The sequence below is a fragment of the Pelobates fuscus genome, chromosome 7 (genome assembly GCF_036172605.1).
Source record: "Pelobates fuscus isolate aPelFus1 chromosome 7, aPelFus1.pri, whole genome shotgun sequence".
Taxonomy (NCBI): domain Eukaryota; kingdom Metazoa; phylum Chordata; class Amphibia; order Anura; family Pelobatidae; genus Pelobates; species Pelobates fuscus.
The window spans coordinates 103,880,786-103,908,693 of NC_086323.1; the positions used below are offsets into that span (position 1 = coordinate 103,880,786).

Below are 27,908 nucleotides of genomic sequence, written 5' to 3' on the forward strand. Positions count from 1 at the left end.
TACACCTGTTGAGCTCTTGAAGAGATTTGGAAGTCATTAGCTGTCTTTTTTTTAAATGTCATAAAAGACTTGGAGGGATGCAGCCTCAGGATTCCATAGCTTTCTCTCTCTCATATTTGAGTCAGTATAGACAAAATGGCCATCTTAGGTTAGTATAGCAATTGCTATGACTCACTTGAAAATAAAAAAAAACCTTTTGAGTGTCTCTGAAAGCCAACAAGCTTCCAAGGTGTGGACCTTGATAACCCCCACAATTGAAAGGGGGGGAATGGTGGCCAAATTAGTTGAACAGTTGGTAAGATGATTGTTTTTGGTGACAGGTTGACTGCATCCCAACAAGGCCCAACTGCAGATATTCTCCGAGCCAGGTAAATCAGAGTAATCCATTGGTCTTACAACTGTGTTTAACCAATGCTAGCTGAAGAACATAGTTGATTTGTGTCTGTTGATAGGCTTAAAAAGTTGGAATGGAATGAAGGAGCTTGATTGATGTACTTCTGTCTGACATAGTGATCAGACCCCATCTCTGTGAATTACTTGCTAATCTGCCAATGTCAAGTCTCATAAGCTGATATTGCATGGTGAGTAAGAAAAAAAATGTGGTCTTATGCAAGGCTTTTCTCTCCATTACCGGTTAAAGGTTACAGACAGTCAAGTGCATTGATGATGCTCACAGATGACATTTGTGTCATTAACCTGTTGTTTCATATGGACATTGCAGCGTGTATTTCTTTAGCATACCTCTGAAAATGGACATTTCAGGTTTTGTTATTTTATTGATTTTGCTATGTTACGTTGTAGTTACAGTACTTATTTGTCTATTAATTAATTGGTCTAACTTACTAATGAGGAACCATTACTTAGTGTTGCTTGTGTACGTCATTAAGTCAGGGGAGGGTTTTGTTGTAGTCTGCCAATGTGCAAACTTAAAGGGACTCTCCAGTGCCAGGAAAACATATCCGTTTTCCTGGCACTGCAGGACCCTGGAGGACTTAACCCTGCAAGGTAATTATTTCAGTTTATAAAAACTGCAATAATTACACTTGCAGGCTTAAAGGTGGTGGGAGTTGGCACCAAGACCACTCCAATGGGCAGCAGTGGTCTGGGCGCTTGGAGTGTCCATTTAATTCTTAGAAGAATGAAAAACAAATGGTTTTACCGTCTTTTACTCTGTGGGGGAAAATTACAATATCATATTTATTTACATGTTAACAGCTGCCGATTAGCAGTATTATTGAAAGACTAACAATCCCACCATTTGTGACACTTTTCAACAACACTTTTATCATGATTGGTTTATATAAAAAGGTAACTCATGTAACATTCAAACAATCACAGTCCTCCAAAAGAAGTGTTATCAACACTTTAAGAGGACAGTCAGACCCTTAGCAAATTAAACACCACAAAATACTTAAAAGACATGAAAACCCTTTTGTTTTTGTTAGACACACTCACACATATACATACATACATACATATATATATATATATATATGTACATACAAACACACACACATTCACACATACATAATCATATACACATAAATACATATATAATAAAATGAAGGTCCTATCTGTCCATTAAAAATAAATACAGTATGCGTGGGTGAAGTAAATAAGGTAAAAAAAATTCAACCTAGATTACTATGTAACAAACACACAGCAAACGCACCGGTGGTTACAATGCCAAGAGTGCCCAGGCACCCATCCAAACCGTTTTAGAATCCCGCCTCTCCTTATTCCTATCGAGAGCTGAAAGCTACTATTCAGTAGTTTGTTAGTTCTCCTGAGCTAAGCCCTGCAATGCAGGGCTAGGTGTTAGTTAGTTGCACTTCATCAGTGAGCTTATCCCTGCAACTCTGGGTTTCCAGCTTTCCATTTTACTTTTTAAGAAACAATTCTGAAATGGTTTAACTCCATACAATGATGGACATTAGCTCATTGTAATAGTTACATTGCCTGGAGTGTTCCTTTAAACAATACTGTGTAGATATGGGTACTGCTAGTAGATGTATTCTGCACTAAAACTATTTCCAGAAATTCAGCAATTATTAAAAGTTAGTGAATTGATAGGTCATAGTGTGTACTCTATAGACAGAATAATAGTGTTGCACCAAGTTACAACTATCAATTATGTAATATATTTGCAGCATGCCAAATACAACGCTCACTTGACTTGACACCAGTTTGTTAATACAACTGTCTGGCTCTTTGCAGATTTATTGGTTTTTGTTCACTCAACCCCAAATTGTAGTGAATTGAAATCTGAATAGCCAAGTTTAAAAAAGACAAAAATAGCAGAAAATTCCTAAAGCCAGCTATTGCCACAGGAAGACATTTTTAGCGTCAGGTTCTCAATTTGAATCTCAATTCGCCACATATAAGGGTTTAGTGAACAAAACACCATTTTTTTTTTTGCCTGAATAACAAATAACACGCTTCCAGAAACACCTATATGTTATTTATAATATTGCAGATTAGTCTTAAGTCTTAATTAGTCAGTAATCTTCAAATGTAAACACAGGTGCGTTTTTTTCTTAATTGTTAACATAAAACTAAAACTGTGCAAAGCACTAGAGGTGTTCATTAAAATATGAACGCCTGGGAATTCACAGAAATGTTTAAATTTTCCCGTTGTTTCCATTTTGCAGTCATAATTCACAAGCATTCAAACTTTGATGAATTACCCTGCAAATGTTCTGCTGACCGATATAATTTACAACCCAATTATACGAATAGAATTAAAAAGAAAAAATACAATTCGCCTGCTTCCAATCGATGGATTGAAGCACTGGTGATGTTCTAACTGAGCGTTCTATACATTGTATCATTCCCATCTCCCTCACAATTCTGCTGATCTGTGAATGCCGACTGTTTCATTGCCGTGAGGGCTTTTACTCCAGCTTTATTTAAAGCCCCTGACTTATTTACTTGTCTTCCTATGAGCGGGAGCCTCACCTGTCTCAGTCCGTCACCCAGATCTCTTCCACCCCCAACCACCTCCTAGAACGTCCGGTCATGCTTAATCCCAGGCAGGGAGCAGGACTAGAACAGCTGACAGGGGGAGGGGGAGTGATCAGCTCTTTTCCCTTTGTCACCCCAATGCCCCTAGCAGCTGTCAAAAAATATACAGAGGGAGGGTGGGGGGAGATAGAGCAGGGAGGCAAGGAGTTCTAGCTGTGATTGAATGTAAGAGTTGTAAGCCATACAGAAGGTCTCACACTGCAAATAGCAGAGCTCCTGTTCTCCTCCACCCCTAACACTCCTCCCTTAATGTCCCTCTCAGGCACACGCATGGCCAAAGGGGCTTCTCTTCTCTGATCAAGCCACCTGTCCCCCTTACCTCCCCCTGCCCCACACCCATCCCGTACCCCCCTCCTCTCTCCCAGCCCAGCTGTCCCATACACACACACACAGATCCAGACTGCCCTAGTCTCATCCTATCTCTGTCCTACTCCCCTTGGCAGACGCTGCTATTGCTGCTGCTACAGATCCAATATTGACCCTCATTTATAATTCTTCCTCCTCTTTCATGCCCCCCGGCTTCATCAACCTCAGTCCGTTTGGTGAGATCCTCCTCTGGTAATCAGTCTTCCGCACAGCGAAAGTGGACCCAACACCGAGTGCTGCTGCTCACCGGGTGAGCTCTGACAGGAGCATGTTCGGGGTTTACTGCATGGAATATCCTTATCCAGTTGTACAGGTAAGGCCTCTTTATTAAACCCCCGCCCCTGCCTCTCTCACACACACACTCTCCGCTTACTCTGTTTTCAGTGTCTTTTCTCTATTATTTATCTTGATATACTATATACACACACACATGGACAACATCACTGCAAGGATCTCCTCATCTTCTATACATAAGACATAACTTAACAATATTCATTGTGCAAAGTGATGCACAGTAAATGTCCTGCTGATGTATAGATTTTACAATCTAGTCTGAAGAGGAAGAAAAAAAAATGATTGAGCGAGTAATTAGGTGTAGAGGCAATGGGGTTCAGAACACCCTGTAAAGTGGCTGAATTTAAAAATAAAATGTCCTGTCCATGTTAAAACTGTAAATTGATATTGTACACCCATCTCTGTATTATCGCTCCCTCCCTAGGTACTGGAATGTAAGAGTCTTTATATATGAGCCACCCCTCATTATCTGGCTTAAATTGTAAATGCTTGGAGGATATGTGTGACCCATTATCTTACCAACCCTTACCAAATTCGTATAAAATTATAAATTATACTAGGTGAACTGAATATTATATAACTTTGTATTTAAAAACAGTGAAAAGATGTGGTGTTTGCAAAAAAAACCAAAAAAAAAAACCAGAAAACTCATACGAAGCAGATTTGTTCCCCTGGAAATGACGTCCGATTTGTGAAAAGTTATTCTGTCGTTATCACTTTTACAATCCACCCTCCCTTTTACGCATGCTCTATGTGTACCTCATTAATAGCTGACATTAAAGTGTGATTCGCTGCATTATAAAATTTACCATTTTGGTAAATCTTTCTTCATATTGACTAATTTCCAAGTGTGTAATTTTTTATTTTATTTTTTTTACCAAAAAATATATATATTTTTGGGGCCCAAGGTTTTTCAAAGAGCACCGAGGATTTTGGATCTTGTGGTCTGGTTTGTGTGTAATTTGAAACTATTTTTTTTTTCAAAATCTTAGCTGTTTAATGCCCAAAGTCTCCAAATTCCATCAATTTATTGCAATGATATATATGGGATTTATTTAATTATAACAATATATTGCTGTAAACTGTATTTTCATAATTCAGATTGGATTGAGTGATCGTAACACCTGTAACAGGCTGGTAGTGACCTCTATTTGACAGACCTAATGGTAACATAAATCCAGAGAATGTCATGGGGAATGGGATACAAGGTTTTAGCTCTACACCCTGTCCTGCTTGTCCTTGAAAAGTGCTTCCCTTGGAGAACGAGATAGATCTAGTAAAAAAACACAGGAGTCTATATACTTGTGTTAACAATGTGCGTACAGGCCCATTTGTGTGAAACATAAATGCTACGTAAGGCCACGTTGAAACACTGTATGTGTGGCCTAGGCCATGGCAACGTATCTATTCACTAGCGTTCAAACACCAGGACCACAGGTTTGGCTCCTAGATGGATGTACATACTCTTACATAAGAGGTTAATTATTATTATTATTTATAAAGCGCTAATAAATTCTGCAGCACTGTACAGTGGGTGGACTAACAGACACGTATTTGTAACCAGACGAGTTGGACACACAAGAGGAGAGGGTGTTGAGAGCCCTGCTCAATGAGCTTACATGGTAGAGGGATGGCTAAAAAGTAATGTGATAGTAATAATAATTATTTAATATTTTTGTAGCGCTCCATCAGAATCCATAGACAAGCTGCAGTTTAACTAGCCTTACATAACGTTTGACGGAACACTCCAAGCAACATAACAATCTAGCCTGCTGTAGTGATTAGGGTGCCAGACGTGCCCTGATGCCTTAGTAAGGTTTAGTTTAAGTTATTTGGGTCTCTTCAGGTGCTTTCTGATGCAACTGCTAATTCCGGTCTTGTCCTGCAGGAGAACCTGGTTAATTCTAGAGTGCTAAGCAGGGCCATGCTTCACCATGCTCTTTGGCTAAGAGCATCAGCTGAGCACTCTTAACCAGTAAGGACAGTCCTTGTTCAGCCAGACTTTACTCTACAGAGTCATGGAACTGCCCCTGTTGGAGAACACCGGATATTTTGTGGGCACCTGGGGGACCCAGGCCAGTTGTATAAACATACTGCAAGGGCTTGGCTACTTGCCATGGAATATAGTGGGCTGTATTGGTTATGGTGGTTAAACTTGTACAGATAAATAGAGGACCCTGCTCTGGCAAGCTAACAATATTAGCATCTATGCATCAAATCATACTGCTGAAAGCAAATGAAAACTACCATAAATCTATTCCTTTTGATTTAATAATTGGACATGTGTATATAGGTATAGTGCATGCCACACTAAAATAAACACAGAATATTTAATTACTATTTTAAGTACCCTATACACTACAGCACACTGTAGTGGGTCCCAGAAGTCCTCTGGCACTGTCACATTTGTGTAAAACCATTACTCTATAACACTAACTTTGGGTACCAGTGCCTAATGAGATCTGACCCCCATTAGAGATAATTATATAACAGAAGTTCCCCTTCTAAATTAGAAAAATCAATTCCATTGGTGTTTGTATGGATTTCATTGGTTGAGAGTGGCAGCTTATTCAGTCAGCCAATGATTTCTGTCCAAACTTGAACAAAACAGACTTCCACTTTAGGTATATCTCTAGGCTGGACAACAAACGTCTCGCGCATGCGTATTTAAATACTTATAAATAAACCAGGGGTGTTGCTAAGTTGCTTCATCCAAGGGTACATTTTATGGCCGTACTGTATTACCCTAAGAGCATTAACCCTAAACTTGAAGCATTAAACCACTGCAGCCACTGTTTTAAAATCGTGCGCCACAATACCCATCAACCCTATATTAAATGCAAATATAGTGCATTTAATAGGCACTGCCAAAAATATGTACATATGTATTTCTTTAAAATACAAGAAGATGTGTCTATGATTAAGTCCCTATGTTTTAGACGAAACGCGTCAGATGTGGGTGCTTGACTAATCTTTAATGAAATGGCTCATGGGAGCATGAAAATGATTTTGCCACTCTGTGCCTGGATCTTTTAAGGTTGTATGTAGATAACATATAAGAAGACGCAGAGTTTTACAAAGCAATATATGTAGGGGAAATGTTGCTTTTCAGTGCTTATTTGGGTGCTACAGCTCAAATTATTTGTCCCCCCCCCCTCCCTCCCCCTTAGCAATGACTTTAACTTAAACAAAATACAATATTGACCATTAGTCCATGCCAACATGTCCCTGTAAAAAAATTGCATCCCAATTTATAAATTATATTTTTTTGTTCGAGCAGATTTGCTAGCAAAATGCAGATCGTCTTAAAATTTTATGTAATCATTCACCCCTCCGCCACCTGTTAATCAGTTGTCGGCATAGCCAAGTATTGAGTGACAAGGGAGAGCTACAGGAAGTGTCCCTGCATTAATTCTAATGGGATACTTCATTAAACTCCAAATTGTAGCAAATTGACTCCAAATTGCAAAAATTGGGCTAAAATGGGTGATGTGGCATAATTCAACAATATTCAACGACAGTCACAGCTTGACTATTGAAACCGTCTTTTTTTCGAGGTTCATATTTAATTTGCTAAATTTTGTAATTTAGTGAATGACTGACAGTGATATTCTCACACATGTAGGGGAATTTACTGCTTTTAGAGATGTGATACACTGTGGTGAACCTTCCATGATGGGTTTACTTTAAAGGAACACTATAGTGACAGGAATACAAATATGTATTCCTGCCACTCTAGCTGTAATATCACAATTTAGCCCCCTGGGCCCTCTGTAACCTATTAAAAAGGTGATTTTACTTACCTTTCTTCCAGCGCTGCGGCGATCCACAAGTGCTAGCTCTGCCCCCGATTAGACTAATTGGCTGAGATCATCAAAATTGAAGATCCCATAGGAAAGCATTGAAACTCTATTGTGCATGCGCAGCAAAACACTGTGCTCCACCAATCATGATCTCCTCATAGATATGCACTGAATTAATGCATCTCTATAGGGAATGCTTAACGTCCCCATGCAGAGTGTGGAGATGCTATACGTCCATGATGCACGTTGTACAGCGCTGACTCAGGAAGCACTTCAAGTGGCCGTTTGAGTGACTGCAACTGGAGGTGTCCTTAGGCAGTAATGTAAACATTTCCTTTTCTCTATAAACTGAGTATTTACATTTAAATGCCTGCAGGGATATACTATACACACCAGAACAACTACATTAGGCTTTAGTTATTCTGGTGACTATAGTGCCCCTTTAAAGGCGCACTCCAAGAACGCAGGAAGCCATTTTCAGATAGTTTGGTAAAAACTGCACCAAAAGGTCCACCCCTCAGTTTGTGACATTATGAGATAGTTAAGACTACATCTTAAAAGTACATGGATTTGTATTTTGTGAGGATGCTTTGGTAACAATCTATACGCTGTGGAGTACCTGTGTTAATTCAACAGTGCACAAATGGTCACCATTATTTTAGTCATGCTGCAATAATATGGTGCTATGAGATCTTACTGAAACTCTGAAGCCACAGCATTTTATTGCACAGTGTGTCCAGTTAATGAGGAAACAATATGTCTTCATTATAATGCAGTCTATGGAAGAATCCACCATTGTTTTTCAAATCACTTGTAATGGTTTGACAAAACTTGATGGACTGCGTCCATAGGCTACTAGCACCATAACTATTACACTAAGTAGTGGTCCTGTTAAATGTCCTGTTAAAAAGTGAGCAATCATGACCAATGGCTTAAAATGAATGAATATATAATACCTCTTCTATTTTACATGGTTTCACTGATACGCATTTTTCAAAGAGATCATTATGAAGGCAGTTATCTACAGAACACAGCATTTGCAGATATAAAAGATACTTGAAGTCTAACTTACGCCAAATATTTCTGTACATTCGCGGGCTCTTGTTCCAGAGCAGAAGCCTAAAAATAATCCTAGGTTCAATAAAGGAATTTGACCCTCATGCCCTTAACCAATGAGCGCTCTTTACTTGGCAGACAAGCATTCCTATTGGCTGTTTGTTAGTATATAGACTAACAAAATCCATGTTTGCAAGTGGGTTATCAGATACAAGTTTATAAAAATGTAAGGCAAAATGAATTTACAGGAAAAAACTGTATCAGTAATAAATTAATATATATTATTTAAAATACAACTAGCTAAGGAGTAAAGCATTAAATCACTGTTTATTGGATGTCATATTTAAACCCAAACAACAAATAACATATCCATAACTAGCATGCTAGCAGTATTTTAAAAGTGCCATTTATTCAAAACCATAACTCAAAATGTTTCCACCTCTGTTGCTCTGTTGAATGAATCTGTTTTATTTGTTCATCTGTTCTTTCTACTGCACCCTAAACAAAATTTTTGAATGTATGCCATTTAAAAAAAAAAAATCAATCTGTAGGGGAGGGGGTTTGTACAGGTTGTAACACTGGAAGTAAGACTCAACTAAAGTAGGGTATCTCCAAAAAACAGCCCTCTTTCTGTATGTGTAATTATACACTCAGGCACACAACCTACAATATGGAGCTCCTAGAAAAGAGGGGTGCATTAGAATAGTAAAAAGGGAGGGGTGGAGTCTGACTGCCAAGCCAGCAAGACGTGCCTGAGCTGAGCTCCATGTCCAAGAGCCCAAACTAACCTGATTTCTTAACAAAATATTACCGGCAGTCAGAAGAACGAAAATGTGGCCTGCAGATGGCTGGGGCGGGGAAAGATGGCCGCTTTCCGTGTTTCCTGGACGGCTACAGACGCCCAGCATTCTCCTACCCCCGTTCTCCCCCTCTCTGGACTGGTGGGCGTCCTACCTACCTACAGGGGAGAGGACGGGGGGCAGATGTCGGAGGGTGGGGGGTCTCACCCAGGCACAGCTCCTGCAGCTCACCTGCCTGGACCGAAGACCACAAGGGGGACACCCCAGAAGCATCGGCCACATCGCCGGAGTGCCACCCACCGCTGGCGGTGACAGAACATCTGGGTGTTCTGTAGCGCCCAAAATGGAAAGGACCCGGACCCACAGAGGACCCAAGTCCGTGGCATGTGGATGCCGGTCTTCACATGACCCTGAGACAAAGGAGAGGCTTCACACCACTACGCGATTGCCCCTGCTAGCCTTCTACACCCGCAACTCTCCAAACCACAAGTGGGTACCAGATGAACGTGAGTCCAAGGGGTCGCACCCAGCAGCTGACTCTTAGCTGTACCCCCTAAAAGAGACTCCGACACTGACTAGGTTGATCCCCAATGGCTTCCTCAGCTTGTGACACATACCACGCTACCAATCTGCTGCATCTCGACTCATGGACTTTATTGGCTCCACTATCTCTACGACCGCACTAGTAAATGTCTAACAAGGTCAGCTCAGCTTAAAATCACAGACTGACACTGCTTCACGGAGTCTCTCAGCCTGTTCCTCCTCTACTGTTCCTATACAATGCTACCCTATCCTTAATGCCGACTCACCGGGCCGACTCACTGTGGACACTAGCTGAAGCCCTGACCGGGTAGCTAATGCAGTCCTGTCGATACAGAGTACAGCTATACCTCAGTCTGTTCTCTCTCCAGTGGCGTGCCCTATGTGTTTCCTAGATTCCAATCGCGGTCCCAGTGTATTTTAATTTAATCAGAGTTAAATGTTTGCTATGCATGATGTTTACACATAAGCAATGTAGTGTTCTTTCCCACTGTTATTTTTTTTTATGTCATGCTTTCGCTTTTATTGTGTTTCAAATACTCCTGCATTTGCTGTTGTGGCATTGACATACACAACCAAAAATAAAGATTTACAAGATTTGTAAAAAAAGAAATAGAGGAATTTGGGCCAAAATAGGACCTGTCCATGCTAAATATGGACACCTGGGAGGTATAGATATGAGGATGTAAACCAAGCCCATCAATGCTTTCCACTGATTTGCCCATCTTGCCCCACCACAGAACATCCACGTATATTCACAGATGAACACACAGACACAGGTACACTCTCAATGACACATGCATAGATACACATATGCTATTACAGATACACAACTAAATCAACACATTTTTAGCCAACCTCCCTACCCCCATACCTTGTGGGTGCCGGAGGGTGGCTTCCCTGAGGTTTAGGGGGAGTGGGCTGCAAAAGATGAGAGTAGGCTGAGGCTGGCAAATTATGTAAGAAAATAGATATCAGTGAGGATACATGTAACCTTAAGTTTGGAAATAAGAAACCAAAGATGACACAGAAGACAGCATACCGAGTGCATGTCATACTGAGTGCATCATGTAAATGTACATGATCTTCAGACTGTCCATATGTTTCTATATTAAGCATAAAGGTATAGCAAACACGGAAGGGCGGGCAATAACCATTATTTTCCCCCAGTTCTCTATTCTAGTGTTCTATCCATTCCATAAATTGTGTTCTCTTTTTCTGCTCGTCTGATGGTAGTTGGCTGGTAAGAACTGAAGTGTAATTACTTCCTCTCTGCACAGACGTCGCGTGTGGTAACAGCCAACTGCCAGGTACCCTGTCTGGATAGAATGTTGGACAGGTCCCAGTACCCAGTTATGGTGGGACAGGAGCCTAAAATATGCAACTGTCCTGGCAAAAATGTGACTATGGGTTTGTATGATCATTACATCCATCTTTTTACTTTATTCTGCCCCTTTAATAGTAGTGACATGTCTTTGCTACTTAAATATAAAAGGATCTCTCCATGCACCAAAAATGTCTATACTTATTGCACAGGTTGTGGTGTAATGCCATCCCCTGTCCTTGTCTCCTTGCTCATAGCTGCTTAAAACTGCAATGATAAACATGCCTTTTTATGCCAAAGGAGGATCTATACTTCCTTCTTTGACTTTACAAAATACCTGTACTGCCTTTGTGCACTGTACGTGCACACTTTCTGTACGTGCACACTTTGCAAGCACCTACCTCATCTTTGGCTCTCTGGAAGAGTCCTAGCCTTGGCTGTGAAGGCCAGTGCTGTGTATTATCCCATTCAGTTATGTGAATGAGGCTCTGGATAGGCTGCTCTGGATGAACTACATAAGACCAGATCCCGTAGATAGGAATGAGAGGCTTCAGACTGTTGGAGCCTCTTCCTAGTCTAGCATGTGAATCTATAGCAGCAGGAATGTTAAAGGTGTTTACTTAAAACTATTTGGACATTTTACTGCATTATATATATCAGTGAGGATATATGTAACCATAAGTTTGTAATTAAGAAAAGAAGGAATGAAGGAATGCTGACTTCATGTCTAAATATAAATTCTCTTGAGCTTCAGACTGTCCAAATGTTTGCTATAATAATCATAAGGATATAGCAAACATGAAAGGGTTGGCAATAACTGTTCTTTTCACCCAATTCTCTATTCCATAAATTGGAATATTCCATTACAAGTAGGTCTCTTCTAGCATGGAGTGACCCTTTAATAAATGGTGTGAGCTTAGGCCTAATGTGTGAATATTTAGGCAGCATTTAAAAGTAGAGACATGCAGTCACATTTTAATTACTTAGATAATCTAATATTCAGAAGACAAATGACAACTCAGGCATGTTGACCGTAGACCAATGTTCCAAGTCAGTGAGGGGCCCTAACATGTGCAGCCATGGGTCAAATAGGAAGATCGGAGGACATCCTCAAATAACTCAGCACCTGCAGCAGTGGCTATTGCAGGTACCCCCCTTGGAAAGTACCTTTCAACCAACATTATGCCTTGGCTATGTGGAACCCTGATGGATGTCAGGCTGTATTTTGACTTAATTCCTAAGGTTTAGCTGAGCAACTATATCTATACATCTATAGCATCTATACATACGCAGCATTCCCACCACATGATATGGAAATATATTGGAGGAGAATAGTGGTAGTCAGAGAGTGAGACAGATCTTGTTATGGACATAGGGATAAAGAGATAGCTAGAGACATCACACGCAATTTTTGGGACCTCAAAGACACCCTCATTCAGACTCTAAGATGCCTAAGAGGTGCTAAAGTTAAGCTTCTAGACATAATAATTTAAACCGCATGGTGTAGTGGGGGGACGGGAGGATGAATACTTCAGATGACCAAGGTATATGTATAAGGCAAAAAAGATACCCAACCACTAAAGACCAGCAAACAGCAAACCTACTAAATAGTGTGGACCAAGGTATATGTGTCTGTAACCGTCTGTAACCCATTAATAGCCTTAATTTTGCAGCAAGTTACACTAACATTATCATTGTCAAAACCATGGAAAAGTAGTACAGTGCTAGAAAAAGTAACTTGAGGAAATAAAGAAAACTATGGTTGAACTAAACATAAATGATACCTTATGCAACAAACAATGTACAATTATGTTCAGTTTCCCTCCAGTTATAAAAGGTGTGATTCAAGTAACATGCCAGGTGTGTTTGGATGTCCATCTTGTCGTTGTTGGAACTAGATCCACCAGACCTAAAGGAACACAAGAAAAAAGAGAGAAGGGCTGCGCCCCATAAAAATTGCGGTAACAAGAGATGATAAAATAACAATTGAACAAACTATGCTAAAAAGTCTCGTCCCAACAAGTTCTCACATACAAAGGTGCCTCTTATCAAGAGGTAGTTGCAGCTGTAGGTGCTAAATTCTTTGTGCTTGGGGGATGTAGTAGATCTGAATGTCTTTAGTCTCCGTATGTGGATAGGAAAAAAGACAAGGCAACCTAATAGTACAAAATGTCGGAGCTCAGTATGACGGTATATTAATAATAGTTAATGATAGTGATGTTACACTCACATATAAAAGAGCTCTGGCCAGCTCTAGCGTGTATCGCATTCAGTGGTACAATCCCCGCTTTTAGGATATTGTGATGGGCGTTCACAGCAGGTAGGTATCCAGGTACTCAAAATGAGAGCATAAAATAACAACAAATAGTGCTCTCAATTAGATAATAAATGTGTAAAATCAATCAGAATTATACTCAAAAGAGAAGAGCATGCTCACTGCTCCGTGATGATAGCATTGGTGGTATGATCCCCACCTGGGATATTCTTGAGAGTAAAGATGATAAAAATGCCAAGAGGTATGAATTATAAAATAAAGTATAGAATATAAAGGTGGTGGCACAATATACTATTGTGATAACCAAAATCCTTTATTAGATAAAATACAAAGTAACATGCATAACGATTTTCACCAATATAGGCTTTCTCAAATGGAATAAAAAGACCTAGAGCCCGGAGGAAAGAAGAACCTTCCACAAGTCCAGAAATTATGAACGATTTCTTTAGTGACCATGGGGCATCTGGGGGAAGACCAGCAGTAGGAAAGTCCTGCATTTTGGCGTTTCTTGGTGATAGGTTGCATGGACTTCCCCTACAGCAACGTGTTGAGATCTGTTGAGGTCTTGAAAAAAAAGTGAGGGTAAACGACTCAAATACACAAGGCGTTTTCCCCTTAATTAAATTTAGGAGACAAGATAACAGACAGGAGGTGATCAACGCTTAAGATTATATATACATACGATACAGATGATATTGTTAGTATATGAATCTATAAGTACAAAGCAAGAAACAACTTATGGTGCAGTACAGTAGAAGTAAAAACAAATAAACCATCTGTGGATAAAATCTGTCCTCACTTTACGCGTTTCGCCAAGCGCTTTCTCAAAAGTAGATCCAGTTGATTGAAGATGGTGTATACTTGGGTTAGCTCATTGAAAAAAAAAATTATATATATATATATATATATATATATATATGTACACAGTGTCTCACAAAAGTGAGTACACCCATCACATTATTATATCTTTTGATGTGACAACACTGAAGAAATGACACTGCTACAATGTAAAGTAGTAAGTGTACAGCCTGTATAACAGTGTAAATTTGCTGTCTCCTCAAAATAATTCAACACACAGCCATTAATGTCTAAACCGGTGGCAACAAAAGTAAGTACTTTTGTGAGATACTGTATATATATATATTTTTAAATGAAATATACAATATATATATATATATACATTTGTGTGTACATGTGCCAGTAGGCCTTCTAAAAGAAACAAATAACCCAGGACCTGGTCCTTTCTACTATTTCTCATACAACAGGAATAATATGACAATACGAAGATCTAAAGATGGGACAGTTAAGGTTACAGACCATCTATATCTAACACTCAGAATATGCGTCTCTGCTCTTCTTTCCCTCTTGGAACAACTGTTGTTGATAGAAACAGCCCCCTGACAGAATTGTATCCGCATTGAAAGAAACACAATGAGAAACAGATGATTGAATACATTTTCTATTGCGTGCGCTGCATTGACCAACTTTAAAAATGACACTGGATGTATTTCATGGCAGAGTATTCTGGATGCCTTGTGGCACATTTTAGTTTTGTCTTATTTAAATAGAGCTCCTCCTTCCCTTAGTCCATTAAGCAGTTTCCAGTCACCCAGAATGCAGCTCATATCTGTCTCAGCTGTGCTGCATTATCCTCAGTTCGAGGCTTCGCCAAGACATAAAAACTGATGCTCCATGAATAATTTACCTCTGCGTCTAAATTGAAACCATGGATTCTGTGCCCTCTAGGCAGATCCTTAACAGCATCATATAATAGTGCTGAGTTTCTGTGTATGCTAAACATAGCTACTATTACAATATTTAACGCCTTACTTTTTGTTGTTTTTCTGTTTGCATGCATGCGTTTGATTAATTTAACGAAATTCATTTGGAAAATTTCCCTGAAATCGAGCATTGCCCAGGCAGTGGAAAGAGGTGTGTTGTTTTCCTGTTTGTGGCCTTTGAGGAAAATGGAGGGTATATGGATTTTGTGTATGAATCTGATCTCAGTGGGGAAAAAAAAGTGATAACCCATTTAGATGTTACTACTGGAGTATTCTGTGATATAGCCTGGATAATAAAATTTAGTAGTCGCAGCATGACTGTGGATCAGACATCTTAGTGCGTGGGATTCCATAACAACGTCAGCAGGTTTTTGTGAGAGAGAGACCATTTGAGGATGCATTATTCCCCTGCAATCTGCTGGTAGTTTCCTCAACGCATAACATTATTTTCTGGTATTTGTCTACATGAAGAATCCGTTCGGACAAGAAAGGATGCAGTGGTTAATGTAAAATCGTCCAGGTTCATTCAATTTTCCAGCTTAAGGGTACTTGTATACAAGTGAGAACCTTTGATATCAATTATTTGCGATCAGTTGCAGAATGGGTAAGATTACATTACTGAGAAGTGTTCTCCCCTTCGATAATATAGTCTTCAGAAGTGGTTTTATTTACTTGTTCTACTTGATGAAACAATCAGATTAAAATAACAACTGGCATTTGACATATTGCATTAAATTATATCTTTCTCTGGCTTGAGTGTTTTCACAATTTAAATGCTGTGAAAGGGACACTCCAAGCACCAAAATAACTTTTTTTCCTAGATCATTGTGCAAGTATCTCTCCTGTCCCTGTCTCTTTTCTGTCTATGATTTATGACTGCAGCAATGTGAAAGTTAAATGCTGCAGCTTTATGCCCACCCCTACCTTAAAACGTCACAATATGAATTATACTTTCCTTCTGGTAATATGAGTGCTTGCGTGACAATTAGGCACTAGGCAGGCATACACTTGATGCACGTCCTCACCAATCAATGCCCAGTGTGGCCATGACTAACTTCATGAAAAAAAACAAAGAGAGTAATGTGGCAAGCTGTCATAGCAATCCAGTGCCGGGCGAAGGTCCATGCTCTGGTTTACATGCCATTGTCCAATGTCACTGCCTCCCTTGTGAAGTAAAATCAAATGCTACTCATAGAGAAGAATTTGATTGGACTATTCTCACTAGCTCACAGTGCGTGCCCTGTGCCAGTGAGGAAGGCTGAAATAAATAAGGGAAGGCACTGAAGCTTCATCAGGCACTGGCTGCAAGGGTAGAAGCTGATAATGTTTGCTGCCAGCATGTGGAACGCGCTGATGACAGATGTATTTTGTGCAGAGAATTGACATTAAGCATTCTGGAACAGAGTTCTGGGCTACCTAAGTTATGTATGCCAATAGTGTAACTAGTCCCTCGCACAAAATTACAAGTATCTCCATATGTGCAGTATTTCAAGCTGCAACGGTGCAACAGAAACCCTGCAACCATGAGCACTTCTAAAACCAGAAGTGGTCATGGTGGTTGGAGAAACACTTTTAACTGCATATGTCTCTGTAGTTTCATTGCAATGGAAAAAAGGAGCTTTGCTGTAAGATTGAACCAATTTATTTGTACATTGACTAATTCTGGCTATAGATATGACCTTTTTCATGGGCCAAGAGGCCAACTGTTTGCACCCTCAACTTTCTGAGGCTACATGTCCACAATGGTAGCAGCTGACATCCACTAACAGGAAGGTGTGCAGCACCAGTGAAGGTTCCAGGAATTTGGGTTTGCAGATTTAATATGCTATAGGTCAGATAATGCTGAATGGTAACTGTATACCCTTTTGACCTCTGTGTGATTATAATCTTCTTGAACTACCTCCAGCCTATGGGTCTGCTGTGAGCTTGGGGATCATAGCCAGCATTTACGGAATCCTGAATCATTGTTATGCATAGAAGGCACAAGTAAAAATGAATAAGCTAGAATGTGATTGTATGGCATGATAATAATGATAATTTAAAGATTGTAGCTAATATATTGCTATGTCTTCAGTGTTGTATGGCTAGAGGAATCTAACTCCACACATTTTTAATGGATTTGTGGGATACTAATACTGCAAGTTTGTTTAAGCAGGGTCCTCACCACCTTCTAAACCTGTACAATCAATGTGTCTTGTTGCATCTACTTGTTTGTTAATAAAAATATTGTACAGTGTTTCAGAATATGCTGGCTTTGATAAGTAATCATTATAATAGGGTTCCTTAAGAACGAATGTAAATGTACTGGACCCAGTCCCACATTCTGTGGTTAATGGAAAGGTCTGCTATAGCTCCACCAAGGGTTAACATTTTCTGTTCTGGTCAATTAAGGGAGGTGTTTATATTTGTGTGACTTTCTGTATAAAGATTCTGTACAAAGATATAATTCACAGAGCTTGAACACTGGGATTTTCTTTTGCTAGGATATGACGATGTCGTATATATTAAATGGCATGTAGTCAAAGAAACACTCTCACATTAAAAATAAATATATTTCCATAATTTGGAGTAACTATTATTGGTAAGATTACTGGCCTCCTCCCCATTGTAAAAAAAAAAAATTAAACATGCCTGCATTCCACTTGGACAGGCTCCTCTCTGCTACAGTTCCAAGTCCTGTAAAGTGATCAGTTCTGATGATTTTTGTCCAATCATATAGTGGTGTGGAAATTAAAAAAAAACAACTACTTGTCCAGGGACTAAAGCGTTTGCCCAATCTACTTATCCGCCATGAGAATGTACTTGTCCTGATACAAAAAAGTATTTTCAATAAGGTCATTATTGATAGTAACTTAGGAGAAAGACCTAACAATACTTAAATGCAATCAACAAATGCAAGTAGGTAGTGAACTTAACAGAATAATTTCCAAATGTAAATTGTAGCTTATTTCATCAACAAATATAACTATAATGAACCGAGGCCACCTCACGAGACCATTTATATCCATTGACATGCTTAGTTACAGAAAAGACGGTGTTTACACTGCTGAGCCTACAGGGTCAATCTCTTTGCTCCAGAACAATTACATTAAACTGCAGTGGTGTAGGTTATACAGTGTGTTTAACAAACAGAGTGTGTGGTGGGATAAGGATGTCGCGCAAATTTGTGTAGGTTATGTAGTGTGTGTAGGGAATATAGTAAGGTGTGAGAAAGGGATGTAGCGTGCATGTGTGTAGGTTATGTAGTGTGTGTATGGGATATAGTGAGGTGTTGGAATGGGATGTAGTGTGTATGTCGTTACGTAGTGTGTGTAGGGAACATGGTGTGGTGCACGATAGAGATGCAGTGTGTAGGTTATTGAGTGTGTGTGTGTAGGGAACACAGTGTAGTGCGGGATAGGGATGCAGTGTGTAGGTTATGTAGTGTGTGTATGGAACATGGTGTCATGCGGCATATGGATGTAGGGAACACAGTATTGTGTGGGATAATGATGTAGTGTGTGTCTAGGTGATGTAGTGTGTGTAAGGCACATAGTGTGGGGTGGGATAGTGATGTAGTGTGGGTAGGGCAGGATAGGGAAGTAGTGTGTGTAAGGTACATAGTGTGGGGTGGGATAGTGATGTAGTGTGGGTAGGGCAGGATAGGGAACTAGTGTGTGTAAGGCACATAGTGTGGGGTGGGATAGTGATGTAGTGTTGGTAGGGCAGGATAGGGATGTAGTTTGTGTAAGTCACATAGTGAAAAAGCCTGCAGCAGGACTAAAAGAAAATAACTGCATGTCCTGGACGTCTGGCAATACGAATTGCGCATTCCTGTTCAATCCAATGCTTCTCATATAGAAGCTTTGTGAATATAGGGGGTATGTGCTGCAATCACAATGCTTTACCAATCAGATGCTTCCCACCAAGTGTATGTAATTGGACTCAGTCCTTTTCTGTAAAGCACTTAATTGGTAGATCGTGGCAATTACCATGCATGTGCCATCAATCTGCATTGTTTCTCTATGTGAAGAATTGGATTAGACCAGAGATCATCATGCTTTCGCTGCAGAAAGGAGACTGACTCAGTGTTGGATTATAGTTAATTATTTTATGTTTAGTTTTATATATATATATATATATATATATATATTTGTTTTACATTGCTAGCACAGTTTGCTTCATGCATCCATGCTTAGAAGATATGTTCCAGGGTCCATTTTGTATTGTAGGTCTGAAACCCTGAAGGAGATTGACTATTTTGAAGGGGGCTTGCTGCTGACCAAAAGTTTAGTGGGGACATCTAGTGGTGCGGAAGGAGATAATCCAATTTAAGTACAGGTAGTTACTGGGGCGAGGGAAGAGGTGTGACCAGTTTCTGTGTACATGCTAGCAGATATTTGCTTCAGAATGAAGGTGTTTGATGAGTCAAGCAAGGGGTGCCTGTGCTGTAGGAATCTGTTCCTTCTTCTGACACCAAGGAAATGGACCTCAAGCGGACGAGGCTCTTGAGTTTGCGAGGCCTCAGGCAAAACGTGAATAAGAGGCCCTAGTTGATGAGCATATAGTGACAGCAAGGCTGTAGGGGGACATGAAACTAGGCTAGTGGGATACCAAGTGTGATGCCTTAGTCAGTTGCTTAACTGGCCTAATTGCAGATCTGCCACTGCCCTCAATTACACATGAGATCCAGAACAGAGGAGGTAACATAGCTAGTGATGGTAGAGGACTACAGTAGGACCACATATCTGCAGATAGTAGTGGAAACTGCTATCATAGATGCAAGTTCAAGAATTAGACTTTATCATGTACAGTACTATATACACTATATGATGCTAAAGTTTAATTGATCATTTTTGGCACAATAAGAACTGCAATACTGCAAGAGTTAATAGGACTACACAAGATTTCATCTCGTGGGGTGATGAAATCTCGTACCGTCCCAGAATGGAGCAGAACCGCAGGAAGTTATCAGCAGAGAACAGACAGGGGAATCCTACGCTCTTATTGTATAAACAAGTTTGAAATTTCCAGGGTGCTTTTGTTTTATATGATGTTGACAGAATAGCTGGATTGTTGGGAGAGGTAGAGGATGACCCAGCTGCCTTGGTCCATATTGGAATAAATGGAAAACTCACCCGAAAATGGAGAATGACTTCTGGAAATTAGTAAATAAACATAAGAAATTAGGGTATATGGTCTGTTGAAATCTGAAGTGGGTAGATAACGTATTGAAGATCAGGAAAAGGCAGACATTTTAAATATTTTTACTATACAATCTACAGTGTCAGCACTTAGTAGATGTGTCCCTATGAGATATTCTCAGGGATATCAGAGAAAACAGTTCTGTATAATAAGAGGTCCTAATAGAGAGTCTAGGTCCCATAAAAAATAATAAAATATAATAGTGAAAATAGTAGTAAAAAAATGTAGTAAAAATAATAGTCACAAAGGGGAATGGTCAAAATCTTACAAATTAAGGAAACAGAATAAAGTGTAACACTGTGCGTTTAATACCCTAATACAACCCTCATCAACGGGTCACTCCCGGTTACCCCCTTCGTCCCGCAGAAACCAACGTCGGAACAATACACAGCAGTGACGACCTGAATCTGGGAACCCCATGAACTAGATGGCACGTCTGCCTCCTCAAGTTGTGTACTTAACCCTCTTGTTTTTCCTCTTACCTCCACCTAAATTGTTAATTGTTGAAATTTAATTTACAAATGACCGGTTGGTCTCACAATGCACGCACCTCCTATCCCCGTGCCTCATTCACTGCCACTTAAGCGGCAACGCCAACAGGCATACTGAGACAACACCAGAACACGACTGCAGGGCTACCCAACGGTACTACACAACAGGACACAAAGTAACGCAGTCTATACCCCACACCTAAGATCTCAGTTTTTCCTAATTATATTACATTCCGCATAGGTCTTTTTACTGTTAGGCCACCACGACAACACTCACACGAGCACTCAACTCTAACTACATAGGCACACTCAAATGCCAATTCTGAAATATACCAATCATAGAGACACAGTGACAACACATGATCAGAGTGATGCTACACATAGATGAAGTACACAGGCTCCACCATTTCTGGCGCAGAGGCGCACAATACTTCTAGTAGAGGATAGAAATCCCACGCATGTGGACTCTTACTGAAGTTGTACGTTAAACTCAAGCGCACACATATGGCCCTATACATAATTGAAAATTGTGCTATTCTTTTATTGCCATATTGTTAAATGTTGGAGATCTAAATGGGCTAACACCTGCTCCTGTAGTTATGCAGGCCCTTTCCAAATACGCATTACAAAATATGACACCACGCACAGGTCCTAAATATCTGCTTACTGTACGGCAATAGCTTGGTGTTATTATCTTGTTTTTCCCTCTCGTACTCTAAACATAATACGAGATGTATCACCATATGACCTTATCGCTGCAAACCTCCCTTTAATTTAAAAACAAACCACCAGTTTACTTTATGTTTATAATTATTATTGCAAATTATGCAACTTCAGCAGAGCGTCTAACCTTGTTCTTGTGAATTAGTCAAGATCTGTTTCAGATCAGCTTAAGACCCTAGTATAATAAAAGTTTGTATGGTTATCACGACTTAAGGGCGAGTAGGCCTTACCTGATAGTTAATATGTTGTTATCACTCTTATCTACCATATAATATAAAATGTGCCACGTTCTGATATGCCAAATACTTGTTCCTAACTGTTGACCGACGAGTGGGCAATAGCTGTTGTGGCATTGCTTATCTCTCTGTAATTTTTTTGTTTCTTCGGAGGACGAAAAAATAAAGAATACAATTTTTTATTTTTTTTAAATGAACCAATTGCTGTAGATATGGAAATTAGTTACAAAAAACTTAAACCAAACATGTGACTAGTTGACAAAGGATGGCAAAGCAATTAAATAACACGTGAGATAAAGTCCAGGACCAGATGGTACATAGGATCTTTTTAACAGTAACCAAACCACTTTCTCTAATCTCTCAGGATCCTTTCCTTTCAGCTTTGTTCTGAACCTTTGTACAAAGGACTGATGTAAAGTAGATGTGGGCTCCAAATGTAAAATGTGATCATGAGCTCACAAATTACACACCTAAGAGCTTGAAAACTTGTTAGAAACATTGAAGATTATGTGATCACCATGGTTCCCTTTTGTACATGTGGTGGCCTCTTACCGGAGAGAGATTGGTGATCTATTGCTTGCAGGCGTGACATCACATTATGAGAGTTGGAAAGTAAGATTCTTTGCTGTCACACCGTGAAGGGCTTGAAAGCTTGGCTTGAAGCAATGTTTCCAAGCCATCTAAATAGTTAAATTATTAGGTTTTGGGAAGTACAACCAGGGGAGGGGGAGTATGTTGCAGGACTGCAGGCACTATAACAACTTCAAGAAGATGAAATTGTTAAAGTGCCTACAATGTCCCTTTAATGTAAAAAAGTGATATGCATTAAAGATACTCTGCTTTAAAGAGCTCTGACCAGACCAGGAAGTGTATCTGCAAATCCAATTCAATAAAGAGTGCACTTATCCCATAAGTTTATGAGATCTGTAATAAAGCACTTACCAGCAATTCCATTCATCACAAAGACAAATGGACTAGACACCTAAGCTGATAGCAGCTGCACTGCAGCTGTTATATGTTTTACAGCTAGCTATGTCAAAGGATCAATATAGGGTCAGGAATACAAACAGGTAGTGCTAAAAATTTAGGTGGCTTGCACCCCCTTAGCCCCCCTACAAAAGTTTTAAACTCACCTCATTTCCATCACCACGCGGGTCTGCCGGCGCTGGCTCCACCCCTTTGTGACAATCAAAATGGCCGATTTTTATCCAATTCAATGCTTTCCCATAGGGAAAGGATTGGATTGGCTAAAATCGGCATGGGTGAGGCCAAACACCGTTTTGGCCAATCAGGACCTCCTCATAGAGATGCATTGAATCAATTCATCTCTATGAAGAAAATTCTGAGTCTCCATGCAGAGCGTGGCGACGCTGAATGGCAGGGCTGCTTACTGTACAGCCCTGAGCCAGGAAGCTCCTCTAGTGGCTAAGGAGTGGCCACTTGGAGGTGTCCCTAGGGGCAATGTAAACACAGTTTTTTCTCTGAAAAGGCAGTGTTTACATGAAAATGCCTGAAGGGAGCTATTATACTCACCAGAACAACTACATTAAGCTGTAGTTGTTCTGGTGACTAGTGTCCCTTTAAACTTTTTGTGACTGGAACTGTCGGAGGATATCATAGCTTTGCATTGGTGGAGATTTGTAGAGCTCTGTGAACACGGCATACAAATATTTGAGCTTGCAAAGGAAAGAATATAGCTTTGTTCTCTGACATTATGCACCGCAGTGATTTTTGCAAATTGCTGCAGTTGTGTGCAGGCAGGCAAAGACAGTGTATCTTTTGCACCCTATCCTATCCAAGGAGTATATGCTGCTCTCGCGCATGCGTGTCATTCTAATTATATCGGCTGGTTAAAGCAGTGGTAATGTCACTGATTTAGAATTGAGAAATATAGTCTCGAATCACAGTCAGACCAGTAAGTGTCATTAGGCAAGACACCTAACAGTATATATATCCATCTACCTCTAATCCTCATAGATTGTAAACTTGTATGAGCACAGCCTTCTTACCTCTATAATTGTTGAGCAATTACATACAGTTTCAATATATATTGAAGGAAAAATATACTAAACGAAGTACAACTAAGCTTATTTTTGTAAGGCATTGTACTATGGACTTAGAAATGAAATGTGAAGTTTGAAGTGATCACGACAAACTATCAGGACAAATCTATTATCTGAATTAGAGGCATCCTCATTTTTCCAGAGAGGGCATAACTATTATATGTGCAGGCAACAGCCCTCATAAACAGCATTTATATCAAAGGAAGGTGCTTGCATCCTCTTGCCCTATGCTACATGTCCTCAATCTATGTCTATGTGTATTGAGTGGTTACAAAATTCTATCTTTCCTGCTTGCAGGTTTAAGCGTCATGGAATTTGGATCTTCTGGTATTGATGTACAGTAAAATGTAACTGCTATGTTGGAATACTAAAGCATGAAGCGGGGTGTGCAGTATAGGAGTATAATCTTGATTTGGTTTTGTGATCTGTGAGTCCCTTGTAGTAGTAGTCCGTACAGTTGAAGATAGTTCGAGTAATAGAACTGTAAAAATTGTCATCAAGAGAAAGTGCATGTTCAAACTTTCAGAGTAACTATTTTTTTTTTGTTGTGCATGGTTTGACAAAGTGATATACGTTGCCACAACAGCAAATATAGTCACATTGATATCACAGATTTATACATATGTGGCAGTGAGATGAAAGCAAATTTTTTTAACATTTTTAAACGTAGTAAGACAATCTAGTTATATATGGCATGCAAGCATCAGTATTAGTAGGTATGTCCTTTAAGCATTGTCGTCGATAGTTAAGCTATAAAAAGGCTTGAACAGTTATATCCTTAAATTTACATAACTATGCATAGAAACTTTATGCTGTAGGTGGTTAGGCTAGGGGGCATGAAAAACATTGGCTAGCAACATACTAAAGGTACATGTACTGTAATTGTTATAAGAGATGTATATCCACACCTGCTGACTAAACTGAATGTCGATAACACACGTAACTTTAAACGAAAATAAGAGGCAGGATAGCATCTGTTCTGCGTGTAAGTTGCATACCATTTCCCTCGTTTTCAACGGGTGAGGTGGGTGGCTAGTAAGTCCATTGCTGCTGCGGTATTGTAGTGCTGGTTGGTTATACTTTCACACTGAACACGCTGCAGTTATGGTAGGAAAATGGGACAGTGTTGGTGAGCTTTCGTGCATTAAGGCAGGTTTTAGGACCCTGGGTAACCAATAATGTCCATCTGTAGCTAAAATGTTGCCGCAGCCGCATGAAGTATAGCACGTGAGTATGCTGTTGGTCTGGTATAGCTGTCCGGCTAGTGCATAACAAGTAAGAACTGAGGGTACAAAACTCTGGATCATAACAGCGAAAGATATAATAAAATTTGAATTTAGAGTCATTGTTCGGGTGTTGCGTTACTACCATGGTGGGTGGTGTAAGTTCCCGCGTTTGTGTCCGTCATCCAATGCCCACCCTGGTGGCCTGGTATGCAAGCCTGTTTAGGGGGTGCCGCTTCCTTGGGTTGCTTTTGTACATCGGGGCGTTCGGCAGACATTTATAAGCGTTCGCCTGTCTTTCGTTTCGCTGCTCTTCTAGTGGGTCTCTGCCCCGGTGGACGTGCCAGTTTAGCTGTTGCTTTTTTCAGAGCTGTCTCCAGTTCAGATTGTCTCCAAGTTTCCCGTGCTGTCCGAGCCTCCTGCGCCACCAGTCGGGCTTCCCATTTTTTCTAGAAGCACTCAAAGGCGGTGTCCAGTGCTTCCACGGATGCCAGAGGTGAGTGAATCAGGTGCCCTTAGTTCTGCAGGTCCAGACCTTGCGTACTGTCGATGGCCATCTTGGCTGGGCCTCGCGATTTCTGCCGGTCCTGGAGCGTCCCAAGGGTGAGAGCTCTGTGCGATTAGGTGGACCGGAATGACCCCCTCTGGTCCAGGGGGGGGGGACGTGGGCCTGTGCATTACGAGGTAGCCAGTCTTGACGGCGGGAGAGCGGCCGTCCCTCCCGCGCCTGCCATGTGAGTAGGCCTCTGACACTCGAGCGGAAAACCTTTTTCCTGTTGCTTGAATGGTGTCATAATGTTCCGCTCGGTATCCCCTCTGATTTGGTGGCCTTTGTGCCACGATCGATCGTCGTTTAAGTTGTGTAAAAATTTTTGTTTGTCTTTTGTTGCAAGAGCTCGTGAGGTTAACGTCTTCTCAGCTCCATGCTCAGGCCCCGCCCCCAGTAAATATATATATATTTTTTTTTTGGGTGACTGTTACTGCTATAGATTTTAAATCCGAGTCCATGAGTTATTCAGCTCTAAGAGTGAGGATTGGTAAAGGTTGTAACACTAGAGGAAAGACTCGACTACAGTAGGTTATATCCAAAAAACAGCTGCACCAACAGGAACAACATAGTAATTTCGGAAGAACACGTTTTTGCCTGTGATCATTTACATAGAACTAGTATGATTTTCAAACAAATAAAAAATTTACTTGAAAGGGAAAAAAACTGCCCACTGCTTGAATGCCAGGGCGCAAGTATGTCTCAAGAGGGCCAGGGTGAAGGTCGTGGCTGCATCTAAAAATGCTTCATGAATTTTTTTTTTTTATGGGATGAGAAAGAGAGAGTGGTGTTGTGTAGAAGCATTTCACCAGGAGAGGAAGGCAGAGGGGGAGGAGGAGAGCCAGTGACAGCTGGCATAGATGGGATCACCTTAGGGCAGTCCCAACAAATATGCAAGAGTTTCACTGCTGCTGAACTACAACGCTAGCAGATGTCTACTTGGCTACAATATATTGTGTTTTATATATAAACTCAAGGTGGCCTGGATGCTCTGGAGCAGATAGGGTACATTTTAATAGCTACAGGAGACAGGGGAACTGTGGCACCATAACAATCTATATTTATTGAATTGGTCGTGGGTCATAGAGTGTTTTTCTTAAAGATATATTTCCCTGTAGTAGATTGTATGTCAAATGACACTGTATTATGGTCACTATTTCTCAAGAACTTCCTAACTTGAATATTTGAAATATCAACCTTCCTACTTATTGCCAGACAAGCATTTCATCCAGTGGGTGCTTCTACTAAATGAAAAATGAAGATGCCATTTAGTATGTGCAAATTGTGTTTCCCTGAGATCAACTACTAGCTCCTATATCCCAGTCAATGTCTAGGTAATTAAAATTTCAGTTGATTGAAATCTCACCCAGATGGTCAGCTGTTTTAGTTTACAATAATAAATAATCTTCCACAACTGTGGTATTTGCGAGTGTATATCACGATCCTGTTGTTAATGTATTGTCTTCCTCATCTCCCAAACAAATTCCTACCCATAAGGCGTCCATTGTTATCACCAATATCATAATATCATCTCTTCTGTGTAGTAGAGCATTCATTTGCTGGGGAGAATAATACAGCAGAGGTAACAGGGAAAAAAAACATACATATTCTTGTACTTTAATGATGTCTTCACCTGGGTGCACTTGGACATAAACAAAAAAAAATTGGTTCATACGCATGGGTGCATGTGTATTCTTTCAGTAGTGTTACATACATACGTGGTACTGCGTTAGTTAATTTAATTTATATGTTCAGGCTGCCACATAGGCCATGTAAATTAAAAAAACACAAACACAATTGGAATAAGACTGCAGCATAAATCTTACTAGCGACAGTTCTGCTTTATTACCGGGTTACAATGCAGGCTTGACATATAAACATACCCCTCCCCCTTTCCGATTTTTTTCTCTTTCCTAAATATTGTATATCTATTTAAATGAACTGCCCAGTCGTGTGTTTCAGTAATACCAATTATGTCATTATCTTTCTTTTTAATTCTTTAATTAAGCGACTTCATTTCTTGAGGAACTCACTGTGCAGAGATAATGAGCTCCTTTACATGCAATCACCACACACACTATATAGGGTCCAATTAGATAGGAAAATCAATAGTTAAATATAGATTTGTATTATATTACAATATTTATATTGAAAACTATTTTTCAAAATGGTTTCATA

The 27,908-nt window shown here is 40.1% G+C and overlaps 1 protein-coding gene across 11 annotated transcripts in view; it reads left to right on the forward strand.

Annotated features, from left to right (window-relative positions):
• The first annotated feature begins 3,214 nt into the window (after positions 1-3,214).
• Positions 3,215-27,908, forward strand: part of RBFOX2 (RNA binding fox-1 homolog 2) — a 118,610-nt gene continuing 93,916 nt past the window's right edge. For 3 of the 11 annotated variants that reach the window (XM_063426328.1, XM_063426332.1, XM_063426329.1), the window contains exon 1: positions 3,221-3,703. In XM_063426328.1, the coding sequence (XP_063282398.1) occupies positions 3,659-3,703 (45 nt within the window). In that variant the 5' untranslated portion in view covers positions 3,221-3,658. Of the gene's footprint in view, positions 3,704-27,908 lie in introns of all 11 variants that reach the window. The other 8 variants (XM_063426326.1, XM_063426331.1, XM_063426327.1 and 5 more) reach the window with 4 other exon arrangements.